At 50.8% G+C, this 26,941-nt stretch overlaps 1 protein-coding gene and 1 long non-coding RNA gene across 5 annotated transcripts in view; one reads left to right on the top strand and one right to left on the bottom strand.

The window, feature by feature from the left end:
- LOC102454721 (tumor necrosis factor receptor superfamily member 14) overlaps positions 1-26,941 on the top strand; it is an 88,406-nt gene that overhangs the window by 40,988 nt on the left and 20,477 nt on the right. Inside the window, exon 1 of one of the 4 annotated variants that reach the window (XM_075906679.2) lies at positions 5,129-5,544. The exons of 1 other annotated variant lie outside the window; for it this stretch is intronic. Coding sequence is in view for 2 of the 3 variants with exons in the window: in XM_075906678.2 (XP_075762793.2) it covers positions 23,425-23,433 (9 nt within the window). In the remaining variant the exon portion in view is untranslated. Of the gene's footprint in view, positions 1-5,128; positions 5,545-22,514; positions 23,434-26,941 lie in introns of those variants that run through there. 2 more of the 4 variants (XM_075906678.2, XM_075906677.2) reach the window with 2 other exon arrangements.
- LOC149521714 (uncharacterized) lies at positions 17,484-23,048 on the bottom strand. The gene is made up of 2 exons (XR_016347816.1): positions 22,933-23,048; positions 17,484-22,516 (listed from the first exon to the last, which is right to left on the bottom strand). It is a non-coding gene; the product is annotated as an uncharacterized LOC149521714 (long non-coding RNA).

Genomic DNA, 26,941 nt, shown 5'->3' with positions numbered 1-26,941 from the left:
AGAACAGGGAGACGTGTAGGAGGCAAACAGCCGTCTCCCAGAGCCTGGACAGCTCACAGCACCGGGCGACCCTGTTCCAGGCAATGAGCAAATGCGAGGAGGAAGTGGGGGTGGAAGTTGGAGTTGTTACATGAGCCTCCCCTGCAGCATTTATGGCCTTGCAAGTCATTTCCACAGCACCCGCTGCAGGGCCACACCCAGGATAGTTTGGTATTCAGGAAAAGATGCGGGGGAAAGTCTTCCTGCCCCAGGCAGTGGGGTCCTGTGGATGCCCATGGCCCATTAAACGCTTTGCTCTCCTCTAGGTGTTTGTGCGGCCCCTCTCACGGCAGTGTCTGCGCAGGCAGGCGGATGTGGGCACGAGCTGTCCCACAGCTGATATGAAATCATTGCTGGGCAGATTGAAGTTAGGAATAGAAGTGAGTAGTCAACAAGTCCCTCAACTAGTTGCTTCCCCTTGGAAGAAGCAGGAGCAGGGGCTGGAGGGAACTGGCTTTAAGCTGGTTCCCCCCAGCACCGGCTCCACGGGAGGCGAAGGAGGCAGGAGGATAGCGGGGACCGGTGCAAGCCGGGAATCAACTGGGAACCAACTGATTCCTGACTCGCGACCAGTCCCAGACACTGCACCTCTGCTTTTTAAATGTCTAGAGCCTGCTGGCTCTTAATACATTTAAAAACCAGGAGCACAGCGGAGGGGTGGGGGTGGAACCTGGCGCGAGTAAAGACAGCTGATTCCCAGCTCTCACCATGTCCCCCCTGCTGCACACCAGCCTTTTACATGTATTAAGAGCCGGGAGCAAACCCCGCTGCGGCGCCCCTGCTAATTGACTGAGGTGCTAGTTACAACCTATCTCAGCCCTTAAGGAGAACATTAGCCAGTGTCCAGGCTGTTACTTTTGCAGACTGTGAATATTTTAACCGTATGGCTGGAAAACACTGACAAGGGCTGGAAAGCAGATTTCAGGAGAGCACTTCTCCTTTCCCACCGCCAGGTGTCTCACGGGCTTGCCACAGTTACATTTAAAAAGCAAATGTCCTGAAGAGAAAGGAGGAGGAAGTTGGATGTTACATAACCTTCCTCTGCAGCATTTATAGCCTTGCGCAGGGCTACTCGACATGTTTGTTTGCAGCCCATGGTGCGGTTTCGGTTAAGGCAGGGCTCGACACGCAGCCCTCGGGTGGGAGCCAAAACAAAAGCAGTCAATATAATGGTCTTCTGTTGAGATGCATTTTAGTAGTTAAATTCCTGGACAGTCCTTGCTCATTAAAAGTGCTGTTATATGGGTGCAAATCGGGTAAATATTGCATTTTATTAATATCCGCAGAACTGAGTTAAATGGGGCCTGTGTAGTCTTGCCTTAATCTTTCAGGCCCCCCCCCCCCTGTGAAAGAAGCTATTTGCATATACTTTGCATGCATATGCAACCACATGTAAGTTGCAGTCCTCAGCACGTGCTGTGAGTATCACTGTGGCCTCCAGGGCTTCCAAAGTTGAGTAGCCCTGGCTTAGCAAGTCATTTCCACAGCACCTGCTGCAGGGCCACACCCAGGATAGTTTGGTATTCAGGAAAAGATGCGGGGGAAAGTCTTCCTGCCCCAGGCAGTGGGGTCCTGTGGATGCCCATGGCCCATTAAACGCTTTGCTCTCCTCTAGGTGTTTGCGGGGCCCCTCTCACAGCAGTGTCTGCGCAGGCAGGCGGATGTGGGCACACGGCATCTCGCTGGGCCCCGCGTGCCAGCCCAGGCACTCCTCCCTGCTCTGAAATGTGGGGCTCTGACGGTGCGTGCCTCACCCCCACATTGCAAATGCCCCACAGGGTGTCTCAGCCAAATGGTCTGGCACTAGAAGGGTTTTCAGTTTACCGGCTTCATGTCTCCTCACAGAGAAACGCACTCAGCTTGAGAACGACGCTTCTCTCTTCCGTCTGCACGGGTCAAGACAAGACTTCTGGCTCCCTGAAGGGGACCATGGTTCGAAGGAACCTGATTTCCTGCTTTACATTCTTGGTGCTTTCGACACCACTTGGGGGCGAAAGGGGAAAGTTGGGTGTGCAGCACTTTTGAAAATCCAGCCCCATTCTGTAGGTACTTACAAGGGCCACTGAGTGCTGCTGAGAAATGCATTTGTGTATTGTCAGCTTCATGCTTCCCCACTACTCCTCGTGCAGATATGTCAGGCTATGTCTACACAGCGGCGCTATTTCGGAGTACTAGAGATATCCCGACATATCTATTCCACGTCTTTTAAACGTGCCTGTTATCTCAAAATAGATTTTGAAATAATGGGCGCGCTATCCCGACGCCCCGATGGCTAGGGGAAGTTTCGGAGAAGTGCTCTATTTTGAAATGAGATCAAAATAAGATACACGTTTGCATAGCTCAAATTGCGTCTCTGATTTCATCGTCCAGGTGCAGTGTAGATGCCCCTCACACAGTGCCAGCAGACAGGGATCCATTGAAAAGAAGAGGCATGTGTATGGGCAGGTTAAGTCCCTGCTCACATGGCTCACTTGCTTTTAGAAAGAGATACAACTTCATGTGGGCAAACTGCAGCTTATGCAATAACATCCTGTTTTGAAAGGGAAAAGTTCAAAGTTCTGGCTTTGGGTCTGAAGAGCGTTAGCTGTCACCTTAACTGCCTGTGTGCGAGTGGCAGATCTTTAGTAAGGCCCTCTGAGACCCTCAGCTGGGGACGTGACCTACAGCTGATAGTAAATGTTCGAAGGACAGATTGAAGGGCCTGGGTTTGAGAAGATCCACGCAGATTTCTGTGAGCTACTGCTCAGTTACTTTCCTGCCATTTCACCCTTGCAAATCCCAGTTATTCCAAATTGTCTATTTTTGTATTTTAAAGAGTAAAAATTAGCTTCACAACTTCCTCATGCAGAAATCGGTCACTTCTCCTGCACTCAGTCCTGTCGGCTTCCTGAACACCGTGGCTGAGCGGGCGGAGAGCGGGACAGGCATTTGGCCAGAGCAGATAAGCAGAACAGTCTGTCAGGGCCCCAGTTTTCCTACTTGCTTCAAGTTTTGTTTAACTCCTTTCTCCCAGGCCCTCGATTATGTTACTCCTGGTTTATTAACAACACTTAACCCTTTGGGGCTATGTCTACACTGCACAGTTATTTTGAAATAAGCTATTCCGGAATAGTTATTCCGAAATAGCTTATTTCAAAACAGCATGTCTACAATACAAGGAAGCGTCAAAATGAGTCCGAGGCAGGCTCCCCTAATGTAGACGTGCTATCTCAAGTTAGAGCCCCAGGAGGAATCACTTAGAATGGCCCTGGTGGGGACCATTTCGAAATAGCAGAAGTGGAGCGTCTACATGCGCCTTATTTGAAATAGCTATTTCGGAATAAGTGTTATTCTTCATAGAATGAGGTTGACAGAAATCGGAATAAGCCGTCCAATATTGCTGAGTAGATGCTCACATAGTTATTCCAAAATTTAGAGCTGGATATTTCCTGCGTTAGTTTGAGTCAGACAGTTCATGCCGGCTGCTGTAAATTGGCTGCATCAAATGTCAATTCCAGCCCCAGTTTCTCCTGCTCACTTTTAAAGGCCATCAGCCTCTGCTGTGATTGATCCAGGCCCATTGTCCCCTGATAATTATTATCCTCAGATGGGGAAATTGAGGCAGAAAAATTAAGGGATTTGCAGAAGTCCATGGAAAGTAGCAGTGTCAGAGACCAGATTAACGCAATTAGAACAAATGGATCTCTTCAATCATACTGGCTTTGAATAATATTTCCCTGTGATATGTTTTCACTGGTCTCACAGCAGTTTCTGACTGCCCCTTGCTCCGTTGTGCATCATGCACAGCAGTGAAACTCCTGTGGCTGAACTGATTTGTGATTGGAGGCGAGGGCTGAGAATCGGGACTGCTGGGTTCTTCTCTTGGCTCCGTTGCTCCCCCTCTTTGGTCAAGTCACATCACCTCACTGTGGCCCTGCTTGCGCCTGGCAGTGAAAAAGAGAAACCAGCACCTCACTGTGTCACAGGGGGTTGGGAGTTCGGGTGCTTTGAGAGCCGCAGGCGAGAGATGCTCTTTGAAGACTCAGAATAACATTTTTATTGGAGCTGGTAAAAAAATGGTCTCTCCCCCCCCCCCCCCCCCAGAAAAAAGTGTCATTTTCAGCAACATATCAATACGTGAAATATTTCATCCAAAAGCTGGAAATCCTCAATCCCGTTTGGCTCGTGGCGCACAGGCTGGAAAGCACAAGAGTGGGAATGTCAGCTCCTTCCCTGCTTGCTCTGCCCAGCCAGCCGTGTCCGCAGGCAAGCGGGGATTGTGAGGAGTCTGAGCTCCGGGATCTCTTCTCTCAGCATGGAGCAGAGGGGTTAGAGCAGTAGGATTTGGGGCTGTTGTGTTGCACATCGTGTCTGCTCCTGCCTGGCTGGGATACCCTGCCTTGAAAGGACAATGTTATAGTGCAGGGGTGGCCAACCTGTGGCTCTTCTGAAGTTAATATGCGGTTCCTTGCTCAGCACTGACTCTGGGGCTGCAGCCACAGGTGCCAACTTTCCAGTGCTCAACTCCTGGCTCCACCTCCTCCTCCATGCTCCTTCCCTCCCCCACACAGCCTCCTGAGGGCCATGAAACAGCTGACTGCAGCGGGCAGGAGGTGTGGGGAGGGGAGAGGAAGTGCTGATCGGTGGGGCTGCTGGTGGGCAAAAGATGCTGGAGAGGGGAGAGGAGGCACCTGATGGGGGACTGCTCACAAATTACTGTCGCTCTTTGGCAGTGTACATTGGTAAACGGTGGCTCTTTCTCAGGCTCAGGTTGGCCACACTTGTTATAGTGAATTCCTATCTGCCTGAGGCCTTTTTCCTCCTGTGCCTGTGTGTGTGTGTGCGCGCGTGTGAGAGAGAGAGAGAGGCGTGTACATCAGTGTGTGTGAAGCACTTCCAACTCTTGGCTGGGACAGGGCACTGCTAGGTCGATAAATAGCAGCGCGAAAGCACACACATGTAAGGGCTGTCTCTGGGCAGCACACAGTGGATTCCAGCAAACCCCTCCCTGGCGATGTGCAATTAGACATTTATTCCTCGGCGCCTGCTATCGGCCGGTATTTCAGAATGCAGCCGTTCTGCATCGAGAAGGCTCATTCTCTCCTCCCTCGCCTGCTCCCCAAACAGGAAAGTGACTCACGCCTCGGGAATATCCCTTTCCTGTCCGTTTCTTGCCTTTCTCGAGAAAGAGCTGGTGAGTTTTCAGTCAAGATGTATCTGCGCAGCCGGAAGCTGCTGTTGTGAGAGCCTGGCTCCTTGTCCATGGAGGCTGCAGGGCAGGGCATGTTTGGTATTTGTGCTGTTGTGAGGAACTCAGCCAGAAGCCCCTCCTGGAATCCAAGCCTGGCTGGAGAGATGCTCCTGGGGCAGAGCTAGAAGGAAGAAGCTGCGGGAAGTGCTGCTTGGCCAGTTGTTGTGATGGTCCTGGAAACACAGCCGAATGCCCAAGTGAGGAAGGATGTCTCTGCTCGCCTACTCCCCAGAGGAGCTGTGCAGCCTTGTGTGCCCAGCTAGAGCCAGGAGCAGGTAAGGCCTATTCAATAGGGATGCTGGGGGTTGTGCTTTGACTCTGGTGAGTTGCACAGGGTAGGAGGGGCACAGGCTGGGCGTGCTGTCATGCAATCTTGCTCTGCTGCTGCCACTGCAAAGAGAATTTCCCTAGTGTGAGTGTGACCTCATCATGTCACGGGCTCCCTTGCACCAAGCGGACACTTGTCTCTGCTCGCAAGGCTCTGTGCAACCTCTCTCGCCTGTGCCGTCCGGCTGGTGATCACCACTCGTGGACCAAAGTCGGAGAGGGGAGGGCTAAACCCCATCCTTGAGCTGGCAGTCACGTGACTTCTCTCCTCTCACCCTGAGTCTCTGGTTCTGCATCTCATCCCAGAGTCAGGCGAAAGGCAGGAAGCCTGCAGCACCTCAGTCCTCGCAGAGTTAATATTGGCCTGTCAATCACCTGACTTGCCTCCTGGATGGGCTACATCTATCCTGTTCTTACCAGGTCTTAGTACTTGTGGTGCATCTACACAGCACCCTAAACTCGAAATGAGATAGGCAATCTGTGCTACGCAAATTGCGTATCTTATTTTCAATCTATTTCGAAATAGCTTATTTTGAAATGTGGCGCGTCTATACAATGGCAAATTTTGCAATAACGCACTATTTCAAGACATCCTTTAATCCTCATGGAACGAGGATTACAGGGATGCCGAAATTGTGCGCATGTTATTTTGAAAAATATTTCAAAATAACAGGTGACTTGTTAAGACACGGGGTTGCTATTTCGGGATACCAGAGGTATCCCAAAATAGCCATGCAGTGTAGACGTAGCCTTATTGAGGTGTGACTAGGCATGACAGTAAGGTGAGCGGGCCCAACCCAATAGTTCCTATTGCTGTATTTTTGTGATTGGGAGGCCGAGTTGCACCTCGACAAACCACTCTTCCTCTGGTGCTGTAATTGGCAGAGGAAGTGGAACCGAGTGTGTTTTTTTGATTGGCTAGAGGAGACTTGTTGCTAGGCAGAGTAGCTAGCCCATTGTTGGGGGTGCTTGCGGAGGGTGGTTTTGCCATGGCTGGATGTATGACATCTAGGATTGCAGTTCAACCCTGTCACCTCTGATTGTTTCATGGCTTCCTTGGCCCTTGCCATCTGTCTGTCCATCTCTGTGTAGTGGGACTCAGCCGATGTGACCAGTGGTGGCTTGGTGTGTTCCCAGCCTATACAGCGCCTGGCATGAAGGGACTGGGTCATGATTAGCCCCTAGGTCAGTGATGGGCAACTTGTGATGGGCAAGTTCTATGTGTGGCCCGGGAGACATCGTGTTTACCGTTGCCCACGTGCAGGGTTGCCAGATTCCGCTGGTTTCCATCCATATCGTTTTCTTCCTCTGGGCAGCACATAAAGTCAGGGCAGTGAAGTGAGCTGTGTGCTGATTGCACACAACGCTGACTGTGAGAGCCAGGCGCTCCCTCTGCAGCCAATCACAGCGCGGCTGCGGTTCCCTCTGCTAATTGTAGCATGCAAGCGCAGTGAGCAAAACGGCCCTATCCCAGGAGACTGTCTTGGTTACAATCTTGTGGCCCACGGAGATGAAGGAGACCACTCATGCGGCCCACTCAGTAGCCTGAGTTGCCATTGCTGCCCTAGGCACTGTGTTAATCCACATCATAACGAACCAGAGACGAAGGTGAGGGTGGGCGGGGAAGGAGGAGAAGAAAGCAAAATGGTGGAGATGTTGCTTGTGTCTCTGCTGGGTGCTATTCCCTGGGCACAATTGGCCTTAGGGATCTCGGTTGTAGTGGGCAGAACAGAGATGTTGAAATCAAAACAGGCTGCCCATTTCCAGTTGCCTTTGGCACAACCAATTCAAACGTCTCTTCTCTGATAATCACCAGTTCTGGATGGGGAAACTGAGGACTGGCTAAACGAGTTGCCCAAGGCCGCAGGGAGTGTCAGTGTCAGGGCCAGTATTAGCACAGTCACAATGACGGGCGCCCATGGGTGGCTTTGTTAGTACTAACAAACATCCTTAGTCCTGAGAGCTGCGGAATCAGGATGGAAAAGAGAGCTGGAGTCGGCTCCCAGAGCGAGCTCTGCTCCAGTCTGTGGGGCCAGTTCTGCTGTCCAAGGGCGAAAGTCCCCGACCACCAAATCAGGTCTTGACTACAGGTTACACAATGAGTAAATGGGATCCAGGCTTGCACTGGGCTAGACTGGAACAATCCTTTGCCAGCCACTCAAGGGAACAAATCTAACTACTCCCTCCCCCATCATGATCTGGCTGCAGTGAGCAGAGCAGGAGGCATCTGCCTCATAAAGTTCTGCAAGCTGGTGGACTGAGGGGTAGGGATGTTAAATTTAGATTAATCAGCTAATCGAATAGTCAACGCAGTTTGCATCAACTATTCAGTTAGTCAAGAAGGGAGCCTCAAGGGCTGTTGCTATACTTCAGAGCCTTTGAGCCTGGGGCTCAGACACAAATCTGGATTGGCCCTTTGAAGATCAGCTTTGCCTTTGGTTTCCTACACGGCAGTCAGTTGCACGCCTTCCTGCCATGCACCTGAAGAACACGCCATCAAAGACACCCCAAAGGAAGCCCCAGAAATACAGCCTTTGCCTTCGCATTAGTGTTTGCAGCCTGTTTTGCACCTCTGTGAAGTATGCACGTTTCCTGTGTGGGTGAGGTGACGGTACAGACATCTGCAGGTAAATCAATCTCATGGTGCACATGCAAGAATCTTTTGCAGTTTGAGAGGCTGATAGTGTGTCTTGGGGAAATCCAGCTTCAAACTGAAATCACTCGAACGAGTTTTAACAAGCCATTTCCAAACACCAGTTCTCTTCCAAGGACTACGGCCAGTCACCAAACCAATCTCTGGAAACGTAAGTCTTTTTTTCAGAGTTTGTCAGGCTACTTCCCATATTTTATTGGTATTTCAGGATCCTTAGCACCCTACTGAGATCAGAAGCCTGCTGTGCCAGGCGATGCACAAACACATACAAAGAGGCTGCCCCACAAAGAGCTTGCAGGCTGATGAGACAAGACAGACAAAATACGAGTGAACACGATCCAGTGGCTAGAGAGAATATGATCCTCCCCGTTTTACGGAAGACACAGAAGGACGAAGCGTGTGTGACCATGACACAGCTGGGAACAGAAGAACCTAGACAGATAATGTCCAAGGCCCGAAGGGACCATTGTGATAATCTCTCTTACTTCCGGTATAACGCGGGCCCGAGAACTCCCCAAATAACTCCTAGAGCAGAGCTTTTAGGAAAACAGACAATCTTGATTTAAAAATTGTCAGTGATGGAGACTCCACCATGACTCTTCTTCCAAATGGCTAATCACGCTCACTGTTCACAACTTAAACCTTTTTCTTCAGTCTGTCATTGTCCAGCTTCTACAGCCAGTCAGCGGTTCATGTTACACCTTTCTTTGCTAGCTTGACGAGCTCGTTAAGTACATGGTCTCTGTGTAGGTACATAGGATGGGTTGGATCACTGGAGTCCTCTGACGGGGTAAGCATACCCGGCACTGGGCAGGAAGGGGGTAGCAATACACTATAGATGGAGGAAGTCCCGCCCCTCTGGCTTTACTGAGCATGTGCGAAGTGCTGGGCTCGTATAAAGGGAAGCCGCTCAGCTCAATCTGGGAGGACCAGTAGTAGGAGCGCGAAAGGTGGACCAGCCACAGATCCTAACAGAGCTGGAGATCCAGGAGACTGGGAGGAAACTCCTGAGCTGGCAGAGCCACATGGCGTGACTTGTGCTGCGGAGCCTGAGGATCCCAAAGCTTCATGGATAGCCCTGCTGTCAGGGACAGTAGGAAGTGACTCAGGGAGGGTGTCTGAGTGATATCTCCCACCTGAGTGAGCTTGGCGTGTTTCAGTGCGATTCCCGGCTGAGCTAGTGGTGGATCACTCCACCACGGATAGAGCCCTAGGTTGGGGCCCAGTGGAATTGGGTGGGACTGGGCCCCTCTTCCTGGGGTTGCCACCCCACCCCCTTCTCACAACAGTCCCTCAGCATGGGACATTAGGCCACACTGCCCCGTGACCAAACGCTACCCTGTCGACTGGCTGCTGGGCCACACGGCCCTGGGGGAAGTAGGTTTTGCTACTGACTCTGGCTCCTGACAAGGCTACTGACAAGGCTGGGTGGCCTTGGACAAGCAAGACAAGTGAGGCTTTGCTAGCGACTGAGGCGCCCTGGCTGGGTTATCCAGATAGTAAGGACGGGGACAGAGACGGGGCCTGGTAACCTGTGTGGGGTTGAGTCCCACTCACAGGGTCTGAGGCCATGTTGTCCGCTTCCAAGTGGGGCGGGCATACCGACCCTGTGACAAGTCCCCCTGGAGCTGTCGCCCAGTGTGCTGCTCGTCCTGCCACTGAGCTGCCTACCTGCCCTCTGGGACTCCCCACCACTCTGTCCTGCTGGGCCAGAAGCTCCGGCGTTCCCCAGCAAAGCACAGGGTTGGGGTAGCAGGCCTTTAGCAGAACCACATGGACACAGACCCAGCTCAGCTGAGGGAGGGCTCCGCTGTGGGGCTTTGTCAGCACCAGGAATGCAGCCCCAAGAGCACCAAGCCCTGAAATAAATCCGTCTTCCTCTGAGTGGACGGTTTACACAGCAAGCTCATAAGTTCACCCTGTTTGTCAGTGCAAGGGAAAGATGCACGGTGGTTACTCCCCCATGATCTACACCGGGTTTGATAATAAAGGAAAATGTTTTTATTCAGTATAAAAAGTAGGATTTACATGATTACAAGTAAAAACAGACAGATCAAAGTAAATTTTCACCAGAGAACCATGGCAATGCCTGGGCAGCTATAAGGGCTGCCTGGGGAGGTACGGGCACATGCGGCGTGCTCCAGGCAGGACTGGAGGGTGGGTGCCGTGGTCTAGGCAGCACTGAGGGCTGGCCACACCCCTTCTTCCTGAAGCCCTGCCCTTTCTGGGAGTGTAGAGCTGCCCCCCAACTTGCCCAGGGGCCCAGCATGGCTATCGGCTCCCCTGAGCCTAATACACCAAGGCTACATCTACACTGCAGGCTTTTTGCACAAGAAGCTGTTTGAGGAAGAGATCTTCCACAAAAACTTCTTGTGCACGAGAGCATCCACACTGCATGGATGCTCTTGCGCAAGAAAGCTCTGATGGCCATTCACAGAATGGCCATCAGAGTACCTGTGCTCTTTTTGCACAAGAAACCCCTGTTGAGCGTCCACACACGCCTTTTTGTGCAACAACTCTTGCGCAAAAAGGAGTTATTCCTCATAGAAAGAGGTATACCTACACCGCAAAAAGCCCTCTGTTGTGTTTTACTGTACATTTTCTTGTGAAAAAACATGCTTGAGGTGTGGATGCTCCATGAGTTTTTGTGCAAAAACTCTGTAATGTAGATGTAGCCTAAGAGAAATTTTCTCAAAATATATGACTCACTCTTATCCTTATTTCTGGTAAAATGCTTCAAGACAGAATTGATTTTTTCTCTCGCCTTGGTCTACAGCTCTTTATGTCTTTAGAGTTCTTTATTTCCAGGTTTCTTCATCTGTATCCTCTTAGGGTAGGGAGGCAATGTCAAAAGCTAGCTGAAGACAAAAGACTGATTTCTGTCCATTCCTTAAACAGACTTCCCCCATGTTGGGAATCCTTTGTTTTACACTCCTCATCCCCATGGAAAAATACCAGATTCAAGATGGATTCCAGCACCAGGCGGCATGGTCACATGTTTTTTTAGGACCATCCACAGTTTGGACATACGGGGAAAAAAACCATTTACAGATTATTTTCTTGAGCACTGGGCCATTAAGTTTCATTAAGTACCACTAATGGCTTTCACTAGAAGACTTTAGATTAATAAATGAGGCTCACACTTCATATTTCTAACTTCACATACAAGAATGATACATGCACACAAATAGAATCTGCTGAATGTTTATATTCTAACTTTAAAAATGATGTTACATGATGCATTGTGCTTAAAGCATCTTTGAGATAGGCATATTCCTATGCCAATTTTCATGACAGTCTGTATAGATTGTAGTCAGGTTACCAGTTAGCCTCCTCTTGCTGAAGCTGAATAGAGAGACCAAAGGAGCTTGGTCACCATCAGGCTTGTTTCTAATCTTTTCATCATTGTTGTAGCCCTTCTCTTAACTTTCTCCAGTTTATCGATACCGTTGTGTTGTAAGCACCCCAACTAGACACGCTATTCCAGCAACAGTCGCACCAGTGACCGATAGTGAGGTAAAATAACCTCTCTGCCAGCTGTGGTGAATGGGGAGGACACCATGTCTCTGGACACTACAGCCATTCAGTTAGCTAAAATCTTTCCTCAGTAATTAACTCTCTGAACCTAATTCCAAATTGACTTGCCTGTAAACAGTGAGTCCTAGAGACACCCCAGGAAGAGAGGGAAGGAGGAAGTAAGTTGGCAGGATGCCAGGAGAGCCAATGAAAACAGAGTGTGGACATTGGAAGCAGCAGCCCTTCGGCTGTGTCTACATTGGCAAGATTTAGTGCAAAAGCGGTCACTTTTGCGCAAAATCTTGCCGCGTGTCTACACTGGCCGCAAGTATTTGCACAAGAACACTGACGTTCTCCTGTATGAAATCAGTGGTTCTTGCGCAAATACTCTGACGCTCCCACTCAGGGATAAGTCCTCTTGTGCAAGAGGCCAGTGTAGACAGGTAACATCAATTTCTTGCGCAAGAAAGCGTCTACACTGGCACAGATGCTTTTGCGCTAAAGCAAATCTTTTGTGCCAAGGCACATGCCGGTATAGACGCTCTCTTACTGAAATACTCTAACGCAAAAACTCTTGCGTTTAGAGTATTTGCGCTAAATCTTGCCAGTCTAGATGTAGCCCAGCTATATAAGTAGAATAGGGACTGCTTAGTCAGGCAGCCAGGTTTATTCTTTATTTTTAGGGGATTGTTTTCACTTCTCTGGGCTGAGCACATCTTACTTCCCCACGACAGAATCCTAGGGAAGCAATTCTGTGTTTTCAATCCTGTTTTCAGTTGCTCTGTAACACCCAGCAACGTTTTACCAAGTGTGTTCTCTTTTTTTTCAAATACAAATCACTCTTTTAGGAACATAATCTGATTGCTGTGTCCTAGAACCACCTGCCTTCTGTGTGCACATGCCTTAGACTGCACAGCCACGCTACCGAGAGAAACCAAACTTCCACTTTCAGCTTAGCTCTGCAGCTGGGTTTAGTCTCCTCCAGAGGGCGGGTAAGAGAAATTGAGGGCACCTCACAGGAAGGAATTCCCAGGTACATCTTCTGAGGTTCTCAAAGGGGTTTTGCATTTGGGTTGTACTAGGCCACAGCTAGGGGATCTGTGAGCTTGGGGAGTTTTAACACAAGCCGTCAGTGGCAAAGTATTGTACAGTCTCGTGGGCTGCCACCTTGTGCACTCGAAGTGCCGGGGTGGGGAAAGGGGCCTTGACACCGTTCTTAGGCACGTGCAGCATAGGGCACAATTGATGCCCCAAATTTAGTTGTGACCTGTGCTGCATAGGCCCACGGCCACCACCGGAGGAGACCTTAAGCAGGTAAGGTAGGCAGCGCCGGCTCTGGCGGCCCCATCCCTTGGACTCCACAGACTGCACCCAGCTGCTGCTTACTTGCTCTGCCTCGCTGGGACCAGGAGCAGGGCCATGCCTCCAGGAGGGAGGACCTGGACAGAGCTGGGGGCGGCTGGGGCTGGGGCCACAGTTGGGGCGGGCCCAGTGGCAGAACCCCGGGCTGGAGCTGGGAGCTCAGGCACAAAGGGGGTGGCAGCTGGGACCCCACATAAAACGTGGGGTGCTGCAGTACTGCTCTCAGTTCCCACGTCTCTGACTCCCTGTTCTACTCCTGTCCCTGCAGCCCTCAACACGGGCCCGTCCAGCATGTTGTGTGGCTGCCCCTACTCCTTGTAGGGCCCTACAAAGCTTAAGGACGGCCCTGTGTGCATCCCAGGGGCACGTTGGCCCTCTGAGCAGTGCTGAATGGTGAGCTCACGTGCGGGTGATTATCTGCCATGACCACCAGGGCTCTTACCGAGTCACTACTTCCCCTGCCGTGTACGAACAGCCCAGCTCTTTGTTCCTACACAGACCCAATTAGCCCCCGACCATCCCCTGGGATTCCAACAGGCTTAGCACCTTGCCCCCGACATAACCGCAGGATCACCCCAGTGACAGTTTCCTCCCGTGCCACGGTTCCCTGGCCGTGCGTGTCTGGCTGAGCGGGCGCCTGCGGTCAGGAGGTGCCAGGCGGTTTGTAAGTCCCAAAAGACACCCCCGTGCTCTCGCAGACACACAACTGGCTGCTGCCCTCTGGGGACTGCACGTTCCAGGCTGACTGAGTCACAACAGCTGAAACCACTCGTGCAGGTCGGGGTTTGTCACAATGAGTCGAGCCAGGCCGAGGGCACTTTTCAGGCGTGGCCCAAGGCAGGCGGGTCCCTCTCCAGGAATGCAGAAGGGACAGGAGCGAGCTGCCAGTCAGGCTCCGTGCGCCAGTGGCAGGCTCCACGCACCAGGTCTTCCCGTGCTCCTGGCTGTTTGCTGGTGAACTTTGGCCAGGTTCATGTTTAGGCAGCAGCTAATTCATTGAATTATCTCAGCTCATCTGCGGTTCCCAGAATGTGGCTGGCTCCTCCCTGCGTGGTCTGTCAGCCCAACCCTGCCTTAACTTCAAAGGGCGGTCTGCACCGCTGTGAAATCCTGAGCTGCCAGCCTTGGGAGAGCTGGGGTAACAGACAGCAGCCCCCAGGCTGCTCCGCTCCAAGGGGCTGGGCAGGCCAGCGTCGGAGGGAAGGCCATGTAGATGAACGGTGGCATGGAAGTTGGCATTGTTTGCAGCTTGGTAGCCATGGGGGAGAAATGGGAGCCCATCCCATTGCCCCCTTACCCAGAGACTGCTCCCAGTCTGCACCGTGAGCTGCACGTTAACCTGGGCACTCCCGTTACCTCCCCAGGAGCCATCGACAGTGGCTCCCCGGGGTAGAAAACGGGCCGGTTTCCTGTCTGAAAACGACTTGACTTAGCGATCCGTGCGAAGGGGATTGGAGGTGCGAATCCCGCCAGCCACAGGAGAACATCGGCGTGTGGCGTGGGGCGTGAGCCCCTCTGGCTGCGAGCCCTGGCTCATCAATGCAAGCTGGAATCTGACCAGGGCAGGGCTGCACAAGCCCAGCTCCTCTCTGTTTGCACAAGCTCACGGTAGCCGGCAGCTTTTCTTTGCAGCAAATGGCCCTGCTACTTCCCTGGGCTCCCACCTCCCAGCAGGGCGGCATGAAGGGGTGCGAAGCTGAGGCAGCTGCAGTGCATAGAAACACCCTGTATCCCCCCAGAGTCTTTTCACATGTAATGCCTATCATCCGCCCCTCCCCCGCCCATAGGTACTTGGAAATCCCCTGCCCCCGCAGTTCTCATTCTGAAAAGAAAACTGAAAATGCTGGAAACATATGACCTTCCCCTTCCCCTCATGGGTATTTCCACGGTGCCCTCGTGTTACTCAACCCCTGAGAGTCTGGCAGAGGGACGTGCAGTAACCAAAGACCAGCCATCCCCTCCCTCAGGGCTCTCGGTTATTTGCCTGTAACTGGGTATTAAACAAGCAGCAAAACTGGACTTTGGAGCATGAAACCCGAATAGAAGCCACAAGCGACCCTGCCACTCCCGGCACAAGGTGCCGTTAATGTGTGCGTAAGGAAACATGCAGAGAAGTAGCAGGCTCTGGCTGGCGCTCTGGGTTCCCAGCGTTCCGGGCAGGAAGGGTTTTGCCAGAGGATTCCTGGGGTCTTTCTTACCAGCCTCCTACCCAGACCTCCCGCTCACCTGAACGGTAGCTTGACTGGCAGGTTCTGTCGGGTGCCACGGATTCTCTTGTTCTCCATCATCGCCAGACAGGGCTGGATTAACTCTTCTAGTGCCCTGGGGATACTAATTAGCATTGTGGGGCCCCGTAGGCTCCACGGTGGAGACAAAAAGGAGGGTTCAGTGTGCGGGCGGGGGCTGTGGGTTGAGGCGGGAGGGGGTAAGGGCACCGACTGGGGCTGTAGGCTCTGGGTTGGGGGTGATGATGAGGTGTTTGGAGTGCTGGAGGGGGCTCCATGCTGGACCCGAGGCTGGGGGCAGGGAGACCAGGCAGGAGAGGAGGTGGGGGTGGGATTGTAGGGTCTGGGCAGTATTTTGAATAGAAGAAGTGCCCCAGGGCAAGAGGCGGTGGGGGACTTAACAGGAGGTAGGATGCAATATGAGGCGTGGGTCTAGGAGGAAGTCAGGGTGCTGGAGTGGGCTTAGGGCTGGAGTTCAGGGTTGGGGTGCAAAGTCTGGAAGGTAACTGGGTGCAGGAAGGACTCAGAGGATGGAAGAGGATAAAGTATGGGCCAGATCAGACAAAAAACATTCCCATGAAAAAGAATTTGACACATCAGAAAAGGGCAGACAAATAAACAGCGACAAAGTGCTTGTATACAAATGCTAGAAGTCTAAGGAATAAGACGGGTGAACTAGAGTGCCTTGTGTTAAAGGAGGATACTGATATAACAGGCATCACAGAAACCTGGTGGAGTGTGTTACCTACCAGCCCTGAGCTCTTGGGGAGCCAGGGAGTGACACTCATGGAAAACCATTTCCCTCCCCCAGGCCTCTGCTAGAATCAAAGACAAAGCAATGAAAGGGCCGGGGAAGACCCACCTAAACTGCTTCAGACAAGGGTGATAGAATTAAGGAAACACCCCAGCCTCATCTGCATTGAAGATAGAACCGAGAGTCATCTCCATTAGCATACAGAATGGAGACCAGCTCTTCCAAAGCAGGAACCGCACTGAACTATGGGATACTGAAAGCACAGAAGCACTGACTGATGGAAAATCTCTGCTCCAGATGCTAATGAACCCAGGCCTGCTCACACCCAAATTAGTCATTATCAGACCAATTCTAGTAAAGGATCCTATTGACATCCAAAATACTGAAACTGTGGCTTTGTGAGCTCCTTCAAGAAACATTACCCATCACCAGATGTGATCAGTCTCTATTGTCTCGCCTCTGTTTACCCATAAACAAATCCAGTGTTCTCTTCAAACTATTGTCCTATCCCTATAAAAACTCCTACCCTTGCCCAAGAAAGTGTTCTGATTCTGTCAGCCGACGGTCAGGGCAGTGTGTGTGTGTATGCTTCTGAGAAAAGGTTTAACGTCCGTGTCTTTACTGCTAGGACCGGGGTCCCATCGCAGAGGGTGGCCAGCAGGCCAACAGACGCCCTGTTATATAGGAAGAGCTTATTACACCTTAGATTTTAGCTGCTAGAACACAGGGGTTCCTTCGCAGCGGGCAGCCTAGGAAAGGCTGAAAAGGTGCCCCAACGGATCTTGTCACCTGGGAGTGACACAGATCCAAACGCCCAAGCTCTCCCTATGTCTGTCCCTTTATGACCGGCTGAAGTTCTTTTAAATTGTGCTTGGTTCTATTACAGCAACTGAAGGAGTCAGGTTAAAGCTTAAACAGTTACAGGTTTATTAAAGAAGCTTATAAATCATATGGTTACAATGGCTATTGCTCTATTTCTTAAATGCTAGCAAATATATATATATATATATATATATGTCTTAACAATGATTACAGGAAAAAGGTAAAGATAGAAAATAGAAATAATGGTACCAAGTGACAGCTTAATCTTTAAAGAGCTCTAACACTATGTATATATATACTTAAACAAAGGACCACATCCAGGTACAATTTTTACCCCTTTCTGTGCCTCTCGACTCCAGCGTGTCAGGCCAGGGCCGGTCTCTCAATTCCTAGGAAAGACGAATACGAGGTGGGCGTCCCCTTTGGAACCTCTGGAGATCAAACACCTAACCCGACCAGCAGATACATGGTAGATTGACACTCAGAGAAAATGCGCTGCTGGACCCATCTATATGCCCTTGGGGCCCGTATCCTCTTTCTTATCTAAGATGCCAAATTGTACTGGTCCGTTTTGTGGCGCCAGTTCTTACAAGCAAGTTTCAAGTTAATTTACACTTGCAAGAGAGATAACTAAATTGTGTGTACTAGACATTTTTTTACTGGGCGAGAGATTCCTCCCCCCGCGGATGGCTGTGTGTTTGTATCAATATGGGTTTGAGTCAAGGGCACTCCTTGGCAGCCTCTTGGTCAGCAATTGGCGTATCTCTGTTTACAGCCATTCATGGTCACAGCAGCCTGGGCCTTCTGCTCTGTGTGCCCTGCATGCTCCAGGCAAGCAAAAATTGATGTTACAAGGGGGGGTTCCTGTCTGGCTACAGATACCTGGATTTAAACTGTAACCATTGAGACTTCTTCATCTCCTGTCTGATGTGCTGAAGGCTCTGCTCTGCTTGTCTCCTGCCCTCTGGACCCCTCTCCCCCCAAGCATAGCGTCCTGACTCTGCCCTATGTAAACTGTTATATGGTTAGCTAGCCCTAACATTTGTAATCCGTTTCAATTTAGATTTAATATTGTAACTGTTTTGTGTGTTTGTTTGTCTGTCTGTCTCTATATATATATTCACTGCCCAGAAATAAATAGCTTTCATTATTAAGCTGGTTGCTTCTCTCTTTTTCTTTCTCTTTTGCTCACTTTTCCTCAAGGGGTGTTGTTTTGGCTTCCCCATTCGCTCTGCAACAACGTTTCTTGTACCCAAGCTAAAGATCCCTGTAGTGCCCAAAATCAGGTGGGGTTTGCTCATTGTGTGGTTTACCAGTGAATGACTGTGCTGTGAAAGCGGGGATAGGGAAGTGCTGAATCTGGGGGCATAGGAGGATGGCAGTTTAAAGTGCTGTTTAATCCAGCCCGCTGAGTCCAAAGGCACATGAGGGCGCAGTGTGGCATTGCTGTTAAACCAGCCTCCTGAGTCCGGGGACAAAGGAGGGGTCAGTTGGGAGTGCTGAATATTCAGTCCTCTCAGGCGTGCTCTGTTAGTGGATGTGAGTGTTGCTAAGGTGGGAAGAACCACATCCTGAGGAACATAGTTCCTGCAGGAGAGCTCCAGTGGGAGGGGGAATTGGAAGCAGGGAGAGTCAGCTCCATAGGAGAGCACAAGTAAGCACAAGCAGCCCCATCAGAGTAACCCTAACAAATGAGCATACCCCAGAGTATTGGGCAAATCTGGTAACAAGTGAGGACAATCAATGGGACACAATCATTCCGGGGTACAAAATATATCGGAAGCACAGAACAGGTCGTGTGGGTGGGGGGAGTGGCACTATATGTGAAAGAAAATGTAGAATCAAATGAAGTAAAAATCTTAAATGAATCAATATGTTCCACAGAATCTATGGATTGGTCACTGTCTTCGGTCCATCCCCTCCAGGGTCGCTAGGGTTGGCCACTGTCGGCAGACAGGCTACTGGGCTAGATGGACCTTTGGTCTGACCCAGTACTGCCATTGTAAGCTCAGGGCTCAGGGTCGGGTGTCTCAGTGGACCACCTTGATTTTCATGCAAACCTGCTCCTGGGTGGCCAGGCTGGCAGCTCTCCTTCCCTAGCCGGCCACTTTCCTGTGTCTAGTGCGGAGGTCGTGGACAAGGTCCACGATGTCTGCACTGGACCAGGCGAGTGCCCGCCTCTTGCAGAGCGCTAGTGTAGCGCCTATCAAAGTTAATTCGAACTAACGTCCATTAGTTCGAATTAACTTTGTAGTGTAGACAGACCCTGAATGCCCCGGTGAAGGTGGGAGCCGAGGGAGAGGCAGGACGCTAATGAGGATCCTGTGTGCCCGTGCTGTGATCAGTGACCCCTGCAGGGGCCTCAGTTCTGTGTGCTGCATAAGGAATCGGCCAAGGCAGCGGGAGCTGGGACTCCAAAGCTCTGTTCCCAGCTCTCCCACTCACTTGCTGAGGCTACGTCTAGACTGCAAACCTCTTTCGAAAATGGGTGTCTAGACTGCAGCCAGTACTTTCGAAAAAGCAGGCCGCTTTTTTGGAAGAGAGCACCCATGCAGTCTGGATGCTCTCTTCTGAAAAAGCACAGTTTGCATGACATAACGCCTTTTTTCAAAAGAGGACTTTCAAAAAAAGGCATTCTTCCTTGTAAAACGAGGTTTTCCACAGTCGAAAAAACCCTGAGTGATCTCTGGCAAATCACTGTCTCCATGCCTCGGTTTCCCTCGCTAGCCTGTGAGGATCATGCTGTTGAGACACTTCCCATCTCAAATCTCGCCTTTGCCGTATCACAAAGACCGTGTCAAAAATCGCTGTCGGTTTGACAAACATCTTGATTGACAGTGATTAGGCTGCTGGCGTGGTAAGACCAGAGCCCATCACGCCAACCGGTATTGTCTCAGTGTTCCCTTTTGCGTATCCATCCGTCCATCCGTCTGTATCTGGTGCCTCTTGTTTCCTGCCTAGATTGTTGCCCTGTGGGGGAAGGGACACTCTGTGGGTTCCGTATCTGCAGCACCTTGCACCATGCCCTGGTGCATGACTGGGACCCCGAGGTGATACCACAGCACAGATACTAACTAATCAGCAGGGATTTGTTCAAAGGGCCAGAACCTTGTGTCACCCTCTGCCCCAATGGCTGCAGCAGGCACAAGGAGAATCAGCCGCTCTGTGTTTCAGTCAAGCTGAACTTCATCCATTGTCTGCTGCCCCCCATTCGAGTGTGTCTGCCCCGACCAGCGATAATCTTCACGGGGGAGACTCAAGGGCAGCATCGAGGGGACCGGCACCCAGGCAGCAGAGGCACAAAATGGAGGAGGTAAAGCAGCACTAACTGTTCGTTTGTGGGGTGGAGTCCTGGGAACCCTCCCCTCAGGATTTGACCCTACCAAGGTGCCTTGTGTGAAGGAATCCATCCGTCCCAGTGGTGGAGAAGGAGAAAATCCCTCAGTCAAACAATTGCTCACCTGGCCCGGCTCACATGCTCGGTGTGAAGAGTGCAGCAAAAAGGGACGTAAAACGTATTCAGGACCAAAGTGGCATTCTGCGGAGTATAGTCTTGGGCTACATTTACACTGCAGGCTTCTTGTGCAAGAACTGTTTTGCGCACGAGTTCTCGCACAAAAGGTCTTGCACAAGAGTGTGCCCACATTGCTATGTGCTTTTGTACAAGAGCATCATAAGAAGATAAGAATGGCTGTACTGGGTCAGACCAAACATCCATCTAGCCCAGTAGCCTGTCTGCCAACAGTGTCCAGCATCAGGTACCCAGGAGGGGTGGACCGAAGACAATGATGAAGCGATTTGTCTTGTGCCATCCGTCTCCAGCCTCTGACAAACAGTGGCCAGGGACACCATTTCTACCTCCTGGCTAATAGTCTTTTATGAACCTAACCTCCGTGAATTTATCTAGCTTCTCTTTAAACTCTGTTATAGTTCTAGCCTTCACAGCCTCTTCTGGCAAGGAGTTCCACAGGTTGACTATGCTCTGTGTGAAGAAAAACTTTCGCTTATTAGTTTTAAACCTGCTACTCATTTGGTGTCCTCTAGTCCTGATATTATGGGAACTAATGAAGAACTTTTCTTTATTCACCCTCTCCACACCATTGATGATTTTATAGACCTCTATCATATCCCTCCTCAGTCTCCTCTTTTCTAAGCTGAAAAGTCCCAGTCTCTTTAGTCTCTCCTCATATGAGACCTGTTCCAAACCCCTCATCATTTTAGTTGTCCTTTTCTGAACCCTTTCCAAGGCCAAAATAACATCTATGGCAGTGTGGACGCTCTCTTGTGCAAGAAAGTTCTGATGGCCATTTTAGCCATACGGGGTTTCTGTTGCCCATCCACACCACCTTCTTGTGCAAGATGCCCTCTGTTCCACAGCACGTGCAGTGTAAACACGCCGCACGTTTTTGAGCAAGAATGTCCGTTTTTGCACCGAAAGCCTGCAGTGTAGACATAGCCCTAATGAATAACAGCGACTCGAACCAAAGGCCTCCCATCAGAATTCTTTTCCCAGCAGCCATCCCTCTATCCCCTCCCTGCCCTGATTCATGGCTGCAAAAGCCCAATTCTCTATCCGGCAACCCTTTCTCTACCTCCACAACCCAGAAATGGTTTCTTCCCCTTCCATGTCACTCCCCAGGGAAGCAGCTGTAGCAGGTGGCCGTTAGCACAGCTGTGAGGTTTTTGGAAACAAAGAAAAACAAATGTTGTGTGTTTCCCCAGAAGTTTTTATTTTGCACTAAACAACCCACACCAATCGCTCTGGCCTTAACCCTTTGGATCCATGGGAACGTCTCACTTAGAGGCAGGTGAGCAACTCACCCCCCCGCCCAGAAATGTCTGGCCCCCCCATTATCAGCGTGGCCCCTCAGAGCTTCCCTGATATAGGTGGCCACCCTATGCACTCCTTAAGTGTGGTTGCATATACATGCAAAGTACATACAAATAGCTTATTTCACACTGACAGACATGAATACAAAATTTAAGCCTTAAGCTGTGGGGCCAGATCCAAAGGTGGCCAGTTTGAGTCAGTCAGCACCTCTCAGGCTCTGCCCACAAGGCTAAGCAGCCAGCATTTCCCATAATGCCCCGGTGCTCCCAGCACATGGTCCCTAGCGGCTAGAAACGCCGACTCTCTGTGCCCGTCTGTTCCAGCCAGCCCGTCCGCTTGCGTCTTTCAGTGCTCATCCCGCCTGGGAGATGCCTCGCCATTGTGGAGCGTGTTCCCAGTGGAGGCCACGTTCAAAGGATCCCACCCACGGGCCGTGTGTTAAGTCCCGCATGAACCCAAACTGCACCGTGGACAGCATGCAGTCCGAAGCCCCATGTTGAGTAGCCCTGGTCTAGAGGCTGTTCAAACTGTGTGTCCAAGTGCTGTCCTCGGTTCTTCCCCCACAGGCAAAAACTTCACCTTTGCTCTCACAGAAATTGTGTAAGCAGCAGCATTTGGGGACAGGCCCAGCCTGCCATAGAGACACCTCCATCGTCCTTTCAGTCGTCCAAAGCACATTCAACAACCAGTCAGCAGCAGCTCAGCCTGTTCTTGAACTGCTCCTTCCACTGTCCAAGTGCATCTTCATGAGCCAGGGCTGCAAGGGGGAGGCCGCGTCACTCAGGATCACTACGGGCATTTCCACATCCCCCACTGAAATTTTCCAGTCTGGAAAGAAAGTCCCAGCCTGCAGCTTTCTGCTCAGGCCACTGGTCCAGGAGAGGCTGTGTCATGATCCTTTCCAGGCCACCCCCCACCTACGGTGATTCACAAGAGAAGTGCCCCTTACATCTGATGTGTCTGAGGCAAGGGGAGGTGGAGCTATGGTGGGGATATCCCACCACCCCTGACCCACAGAGCTGGAGCCACAGGAATCTCTGAGCCGGACTTGCCTGTAGCATTCACATCGCCAGCCGGGGCCCAAGAAAAACAGGCGGAGGGGCTCTTAACTCCACACGGCTGGGGCTTTGCTGGGGACAAGCAGCAGGTGTGTTTTTTTATGGAGACAATTACCTGGATTAAAAATCCTAATGAAGCCCAGGGCAGCACAAGCCGTGTTCCCCTCGGTGTGAGCCTGCAGGGTTAACACTGTCTGCTGCCCGCTGCACTGGGGGGTTATTTTAATGATCTTTGTGTTTAAAAATTCAACTCGAGACTCGCCTCGCTGGAAAGTTCCTGTTGCATTTTTCACTTTCACTTTCTGTAGTCGGGCTGGGAGGTCGGAGCTCGCTGTTCGTCTGGTGCTGGGCCGTGGGGCTTGGATTTGGACCCTGATCTGGACCAGAACTGTGGAATTGTGTCCTGCTGGAGCGCCCAGGGGGCTCCCAGGAGAAGGGGGCGATGGATCCATGGGGCAGAGCCCCGAGGACAGGGCAGTGGCATCGGGCTCACTACGTGCGGTAGCTGGCAGTGGTCGGGAGTCGGAGGCCTCGCTGAGCTGTGGAGGTTGGAGACTCCAAGCCCTTGGGGCACAGAGGCAGACACACTCGGTCTGTTCCCAGGACCATGCTCTGGGTAAGTGGGTCCCCAAAAGTCCGGAAATATTCCAGAGCCAACCAGCTTGGGCCTGGCCAGCGCACACAACAGAAATCCTGTGGGAGGTTTGGGGTGCAAATGTGGGGGCAGGGGACGGTAAAGGGAGGGATTGTGGGAATCGACTGTGACCGATAATACGATCTCGGGAAGCTGAACCTTTTACATTTCTCCTTTTGACTGACTCGGACGAAACGCTTGTTGCCTGCCTGAGTCGGACTTTGTCCTTTGTTTGAGAAGCTCGACCTGCGCTTGAGAAGCCGTTTGGTTCCACCTGGTGGAGACAGCAAAGCCCAGCAAAAATGGATCTGGCCAATGTAGCTTTTTGCCTTTAATTTAGTAGGAAAACACACGGCTGGAAAATTTTGGTTTGTTCTCATCAGCTGATCCTCAGCCTGGAACTGGGTGGATCTAAGTGGAATGACCTTTGGTTATGTAGATTGTCCATTATGTCTTTTTAATGGACACTGATTTTAGAAAAACAAATCATCCTACCCCAAAGTTGCCATTTGCATGGGGAAGTGTTTGAGGATTCTAACTGGGCAGCACCTCGCTGTGGTGTGTTGCATTGAATTTGCTGCTGCTGTAGCCTCATATTTTGTTGGTTTGTATTTGCTGTTTGCGTTTATGTTTGACTCTATCTGGGGACAGGTCGGCACAGGCCTGTATGGAAGCTTTGCTGCTGTAGCTCAGACTGGGGCTTTCCAGAGCTCGTGATCTTTCACTTCTTCCATTGTGGGGGTCTCAGTGTAAACTGAAACCGGTGCTAATTTCAACAGTATTCCAGGCACTCAGAAAACTGTCCCATGGGTACAAGGGGAGGAGACTGTTCTGCTAGAAAATGGAATGTGGTTTCTAAGTGGCTCTCAAGTTATCTCTCATACCTCAGGAGTTAGCCACCTTCTCTTAGGATTTTCTTTAGCTGAAATGTGACAGGCCAGGTCTGTGGCTCCAGCTCATCTCCTTGAGGCCTGTGATTAGACTCAAGCTGAGCTGAGCACTCACATGACTCTGGGAAGGTGGATCATGTCCTAGGCTGTGCAGGAGGATTCTAGGCAGACGAGGGACAGGAGAGTTATTTAAGGTTTCAATGAGAGCAGAGTTTGACCCACACTGTGGAGAGTGGGAATGAGGAGACTGAGAGTAGCGGGCTGACAGCTGAGCAGCAAATGCCTCCAGTTTGGGCTTCATGTGCCTTCTCCACACAAACGCATGTCATCCCTCCTTTGGAAGCATCCTGTGGCTGGGAGGTAGGATGTGGAGCTGGCAAGTGGTGCTGTTACTATAGAAATGGGGGGGAAATAATGACACGATCATCCCTTTAAAATGAGCACTTTGAAATTTAAATTTGTTTCTGTTTGTTTAATGACTTAAATTATTATTATTAATGATTATGGTTTCATTATTTCAAAACATAACTTTGGATTTCTTTGTAATGCCAAAGCATCCCAGCAATGTACTAAAGCAGGGGCCAGGAAGCTTTTTTGGGTTGGCCATTGACCCACAGAAAAATCAGTCGGGGGCTGCACAGAAGTGAGAGGAAGCCCCCTCCCATTGATGTGGCCCCTGAGAAGGAAAAAGACACTCCGCATGCACCAGAACCTAGGGGGCCCAGCCTGGTGGATTTTGTTTGCTCCAGCCCTGCAGTGGGGTAGCAGGGAAGCTGGAGCACCAACACTGGCTCCCCAATACTGGAGGAGACCCTGAGCGTTGGCGGCTCGATCCAGTCAAGCTGCAGGCCTAATGTTCGATAATACACTTGTACGGGTGTCATGGAAGTGTCATATCACTGGTAACTCTTCTAGTCAGCATCGTTAGCATCACCTTCTGCATCATTATGGCCTCCTTTGAAGGTGCTTGCACGACCAGGGTCTTCCTTGTCTTGGCTTGAACACACTTCTGTCCAGGGAAGACTGGTCTGACTACAGACACAGTTGACTGTGCAACAACCCCTGCTGGTACGGACACAGATAAAGCCTTGGTGGAGTGAAGATGCCTTCTGGACCTTGAACTGCAAGTAGTTTGTCATGAACATTTTATCATCTGCATTGCAATAATGGTCCGATACCTGGATTACGTGTAGGAGAAGGCATCCAGATCTTTGTCTGCCAAGATGCTCTTTTGACCTCCTCCTCAAAACTGTCCTTATATGGCGGGAGTTTGGCCAGTGACTTGTCCTTTGTGATGGGAGACTGAGGCACAAATAATCCAGTTGTCTGTGTGTCCCTTTTTCTTTCTCATGCTGGTTAGAGAGCATGGACACGAACGGGGCCGTCCGTACTCATATGCTGAATACCTGGTTACTTAGGGCACCTGAAAATTTGGGGCACCACTGGGCCTTACTGCCTCCTCTTATCCCTGTTCCACGGCTGTTTCCTCCAGAGAGGATCTAATTAACTTAGAAGTGTAAACAGCCTGCCAGAGCTATTGGCAGAACATCAAACCGGTGAAAGAGCCTTTCAAGTGGCAGTGAAGCCAGTTTCTGAATTTACTGAGAGTCCACAGGACCTGAGTTTAAAATTGGTGTTAAAACTATTTCATTACCGTGTTGCTGAAGATTTTAAATCACATCTCTAAAGAATTGTCTCCATCTCCCCACGACCCCCCGCCTGTTGTTAGGCACAGGGACACCAGTTTAATAGTATTGCGAAGGGCCCCATAAATCCGAAGGACGGCCCTGGCTACAAACTCCCTTCCTGCAGAAATTTTGGTTTGTCCACCTCCCTCTCCCAGTTTGACAAGACCTTTGAAGTGTTACGCTCCCTTTGTTCTGATGACATTAAACACAGATTTCCCCCCCCCCCCCACACACACACACACTCAGTAAGGATTACACAACCACACATCCCATTAACGCGTGTACAGGAGGGGGTTTGTTGCAGAAATCAGGAATAAGTGTGTCACAAATTGCATGCAGAGGACTAAAGCGATGCAGATTTGCTGGTATCGGTGCCTGTTTCAATGCCTAGGTTGTCTGTGTTTGTGTTTTTTGGTAAACGGTGAACAGCAAGGAGCAAAACATCCATATCAGGGGATCTAATTACTCCAGTTCCTTGGACACCAAGAAACACACAAGCCATATACACACACACAAAGCCTGCAGATCATCCTTGTGCCGGCTTCCTTCTGACAGCTGTAGGAGTCTTGGGTTGCTTCAGCATCTCCACTGGTCATGGACTTTGCTACTTCACCACTGGAAACGCCTCCAGCATGAAGGGGCATTTGTGCTGGGTGGGAATGTGAACAAATAGTTGACAAGATGACTATCCAATAAGCGAATCATAGAATAATAGGACTGGAAGGGACCTCAAGAGGTCATCGAGTCCAGCCCCCCGCCCTCAAGGCAGGACCAAGCTCCATCTACACCATCCCTGACAGATGTCTATCTAACCTGTTCTTAAATATCTCCAGAGAGGGAGATTCCACCACCTCCCTTGGCAATTTATTCCAATATTTGACCACCCTGACAGTTAGGAATTTTTTCCTAATG

This window comes from Pelodiscus sinensis, chromosome 24 (assembly GCF_052426305.1).
Source record: "Pelodiscus sinensis isolate ZL-2025 chromosome 24, ASM5242630v1, whole genome shotgun sequence".
Classification (NCBI taxonomy): domain Eukaryota; kingdom Metazoa; phylum Chordata; order Testudines; family Trionychidae; genus Pelodiscus; species Pelodiscus sinensis.
The sequence above is the reverse complement of the archived record's forward strand: the minus strand, read 5'-3'. Positions and strand labels throughout refer to the sequence as shown.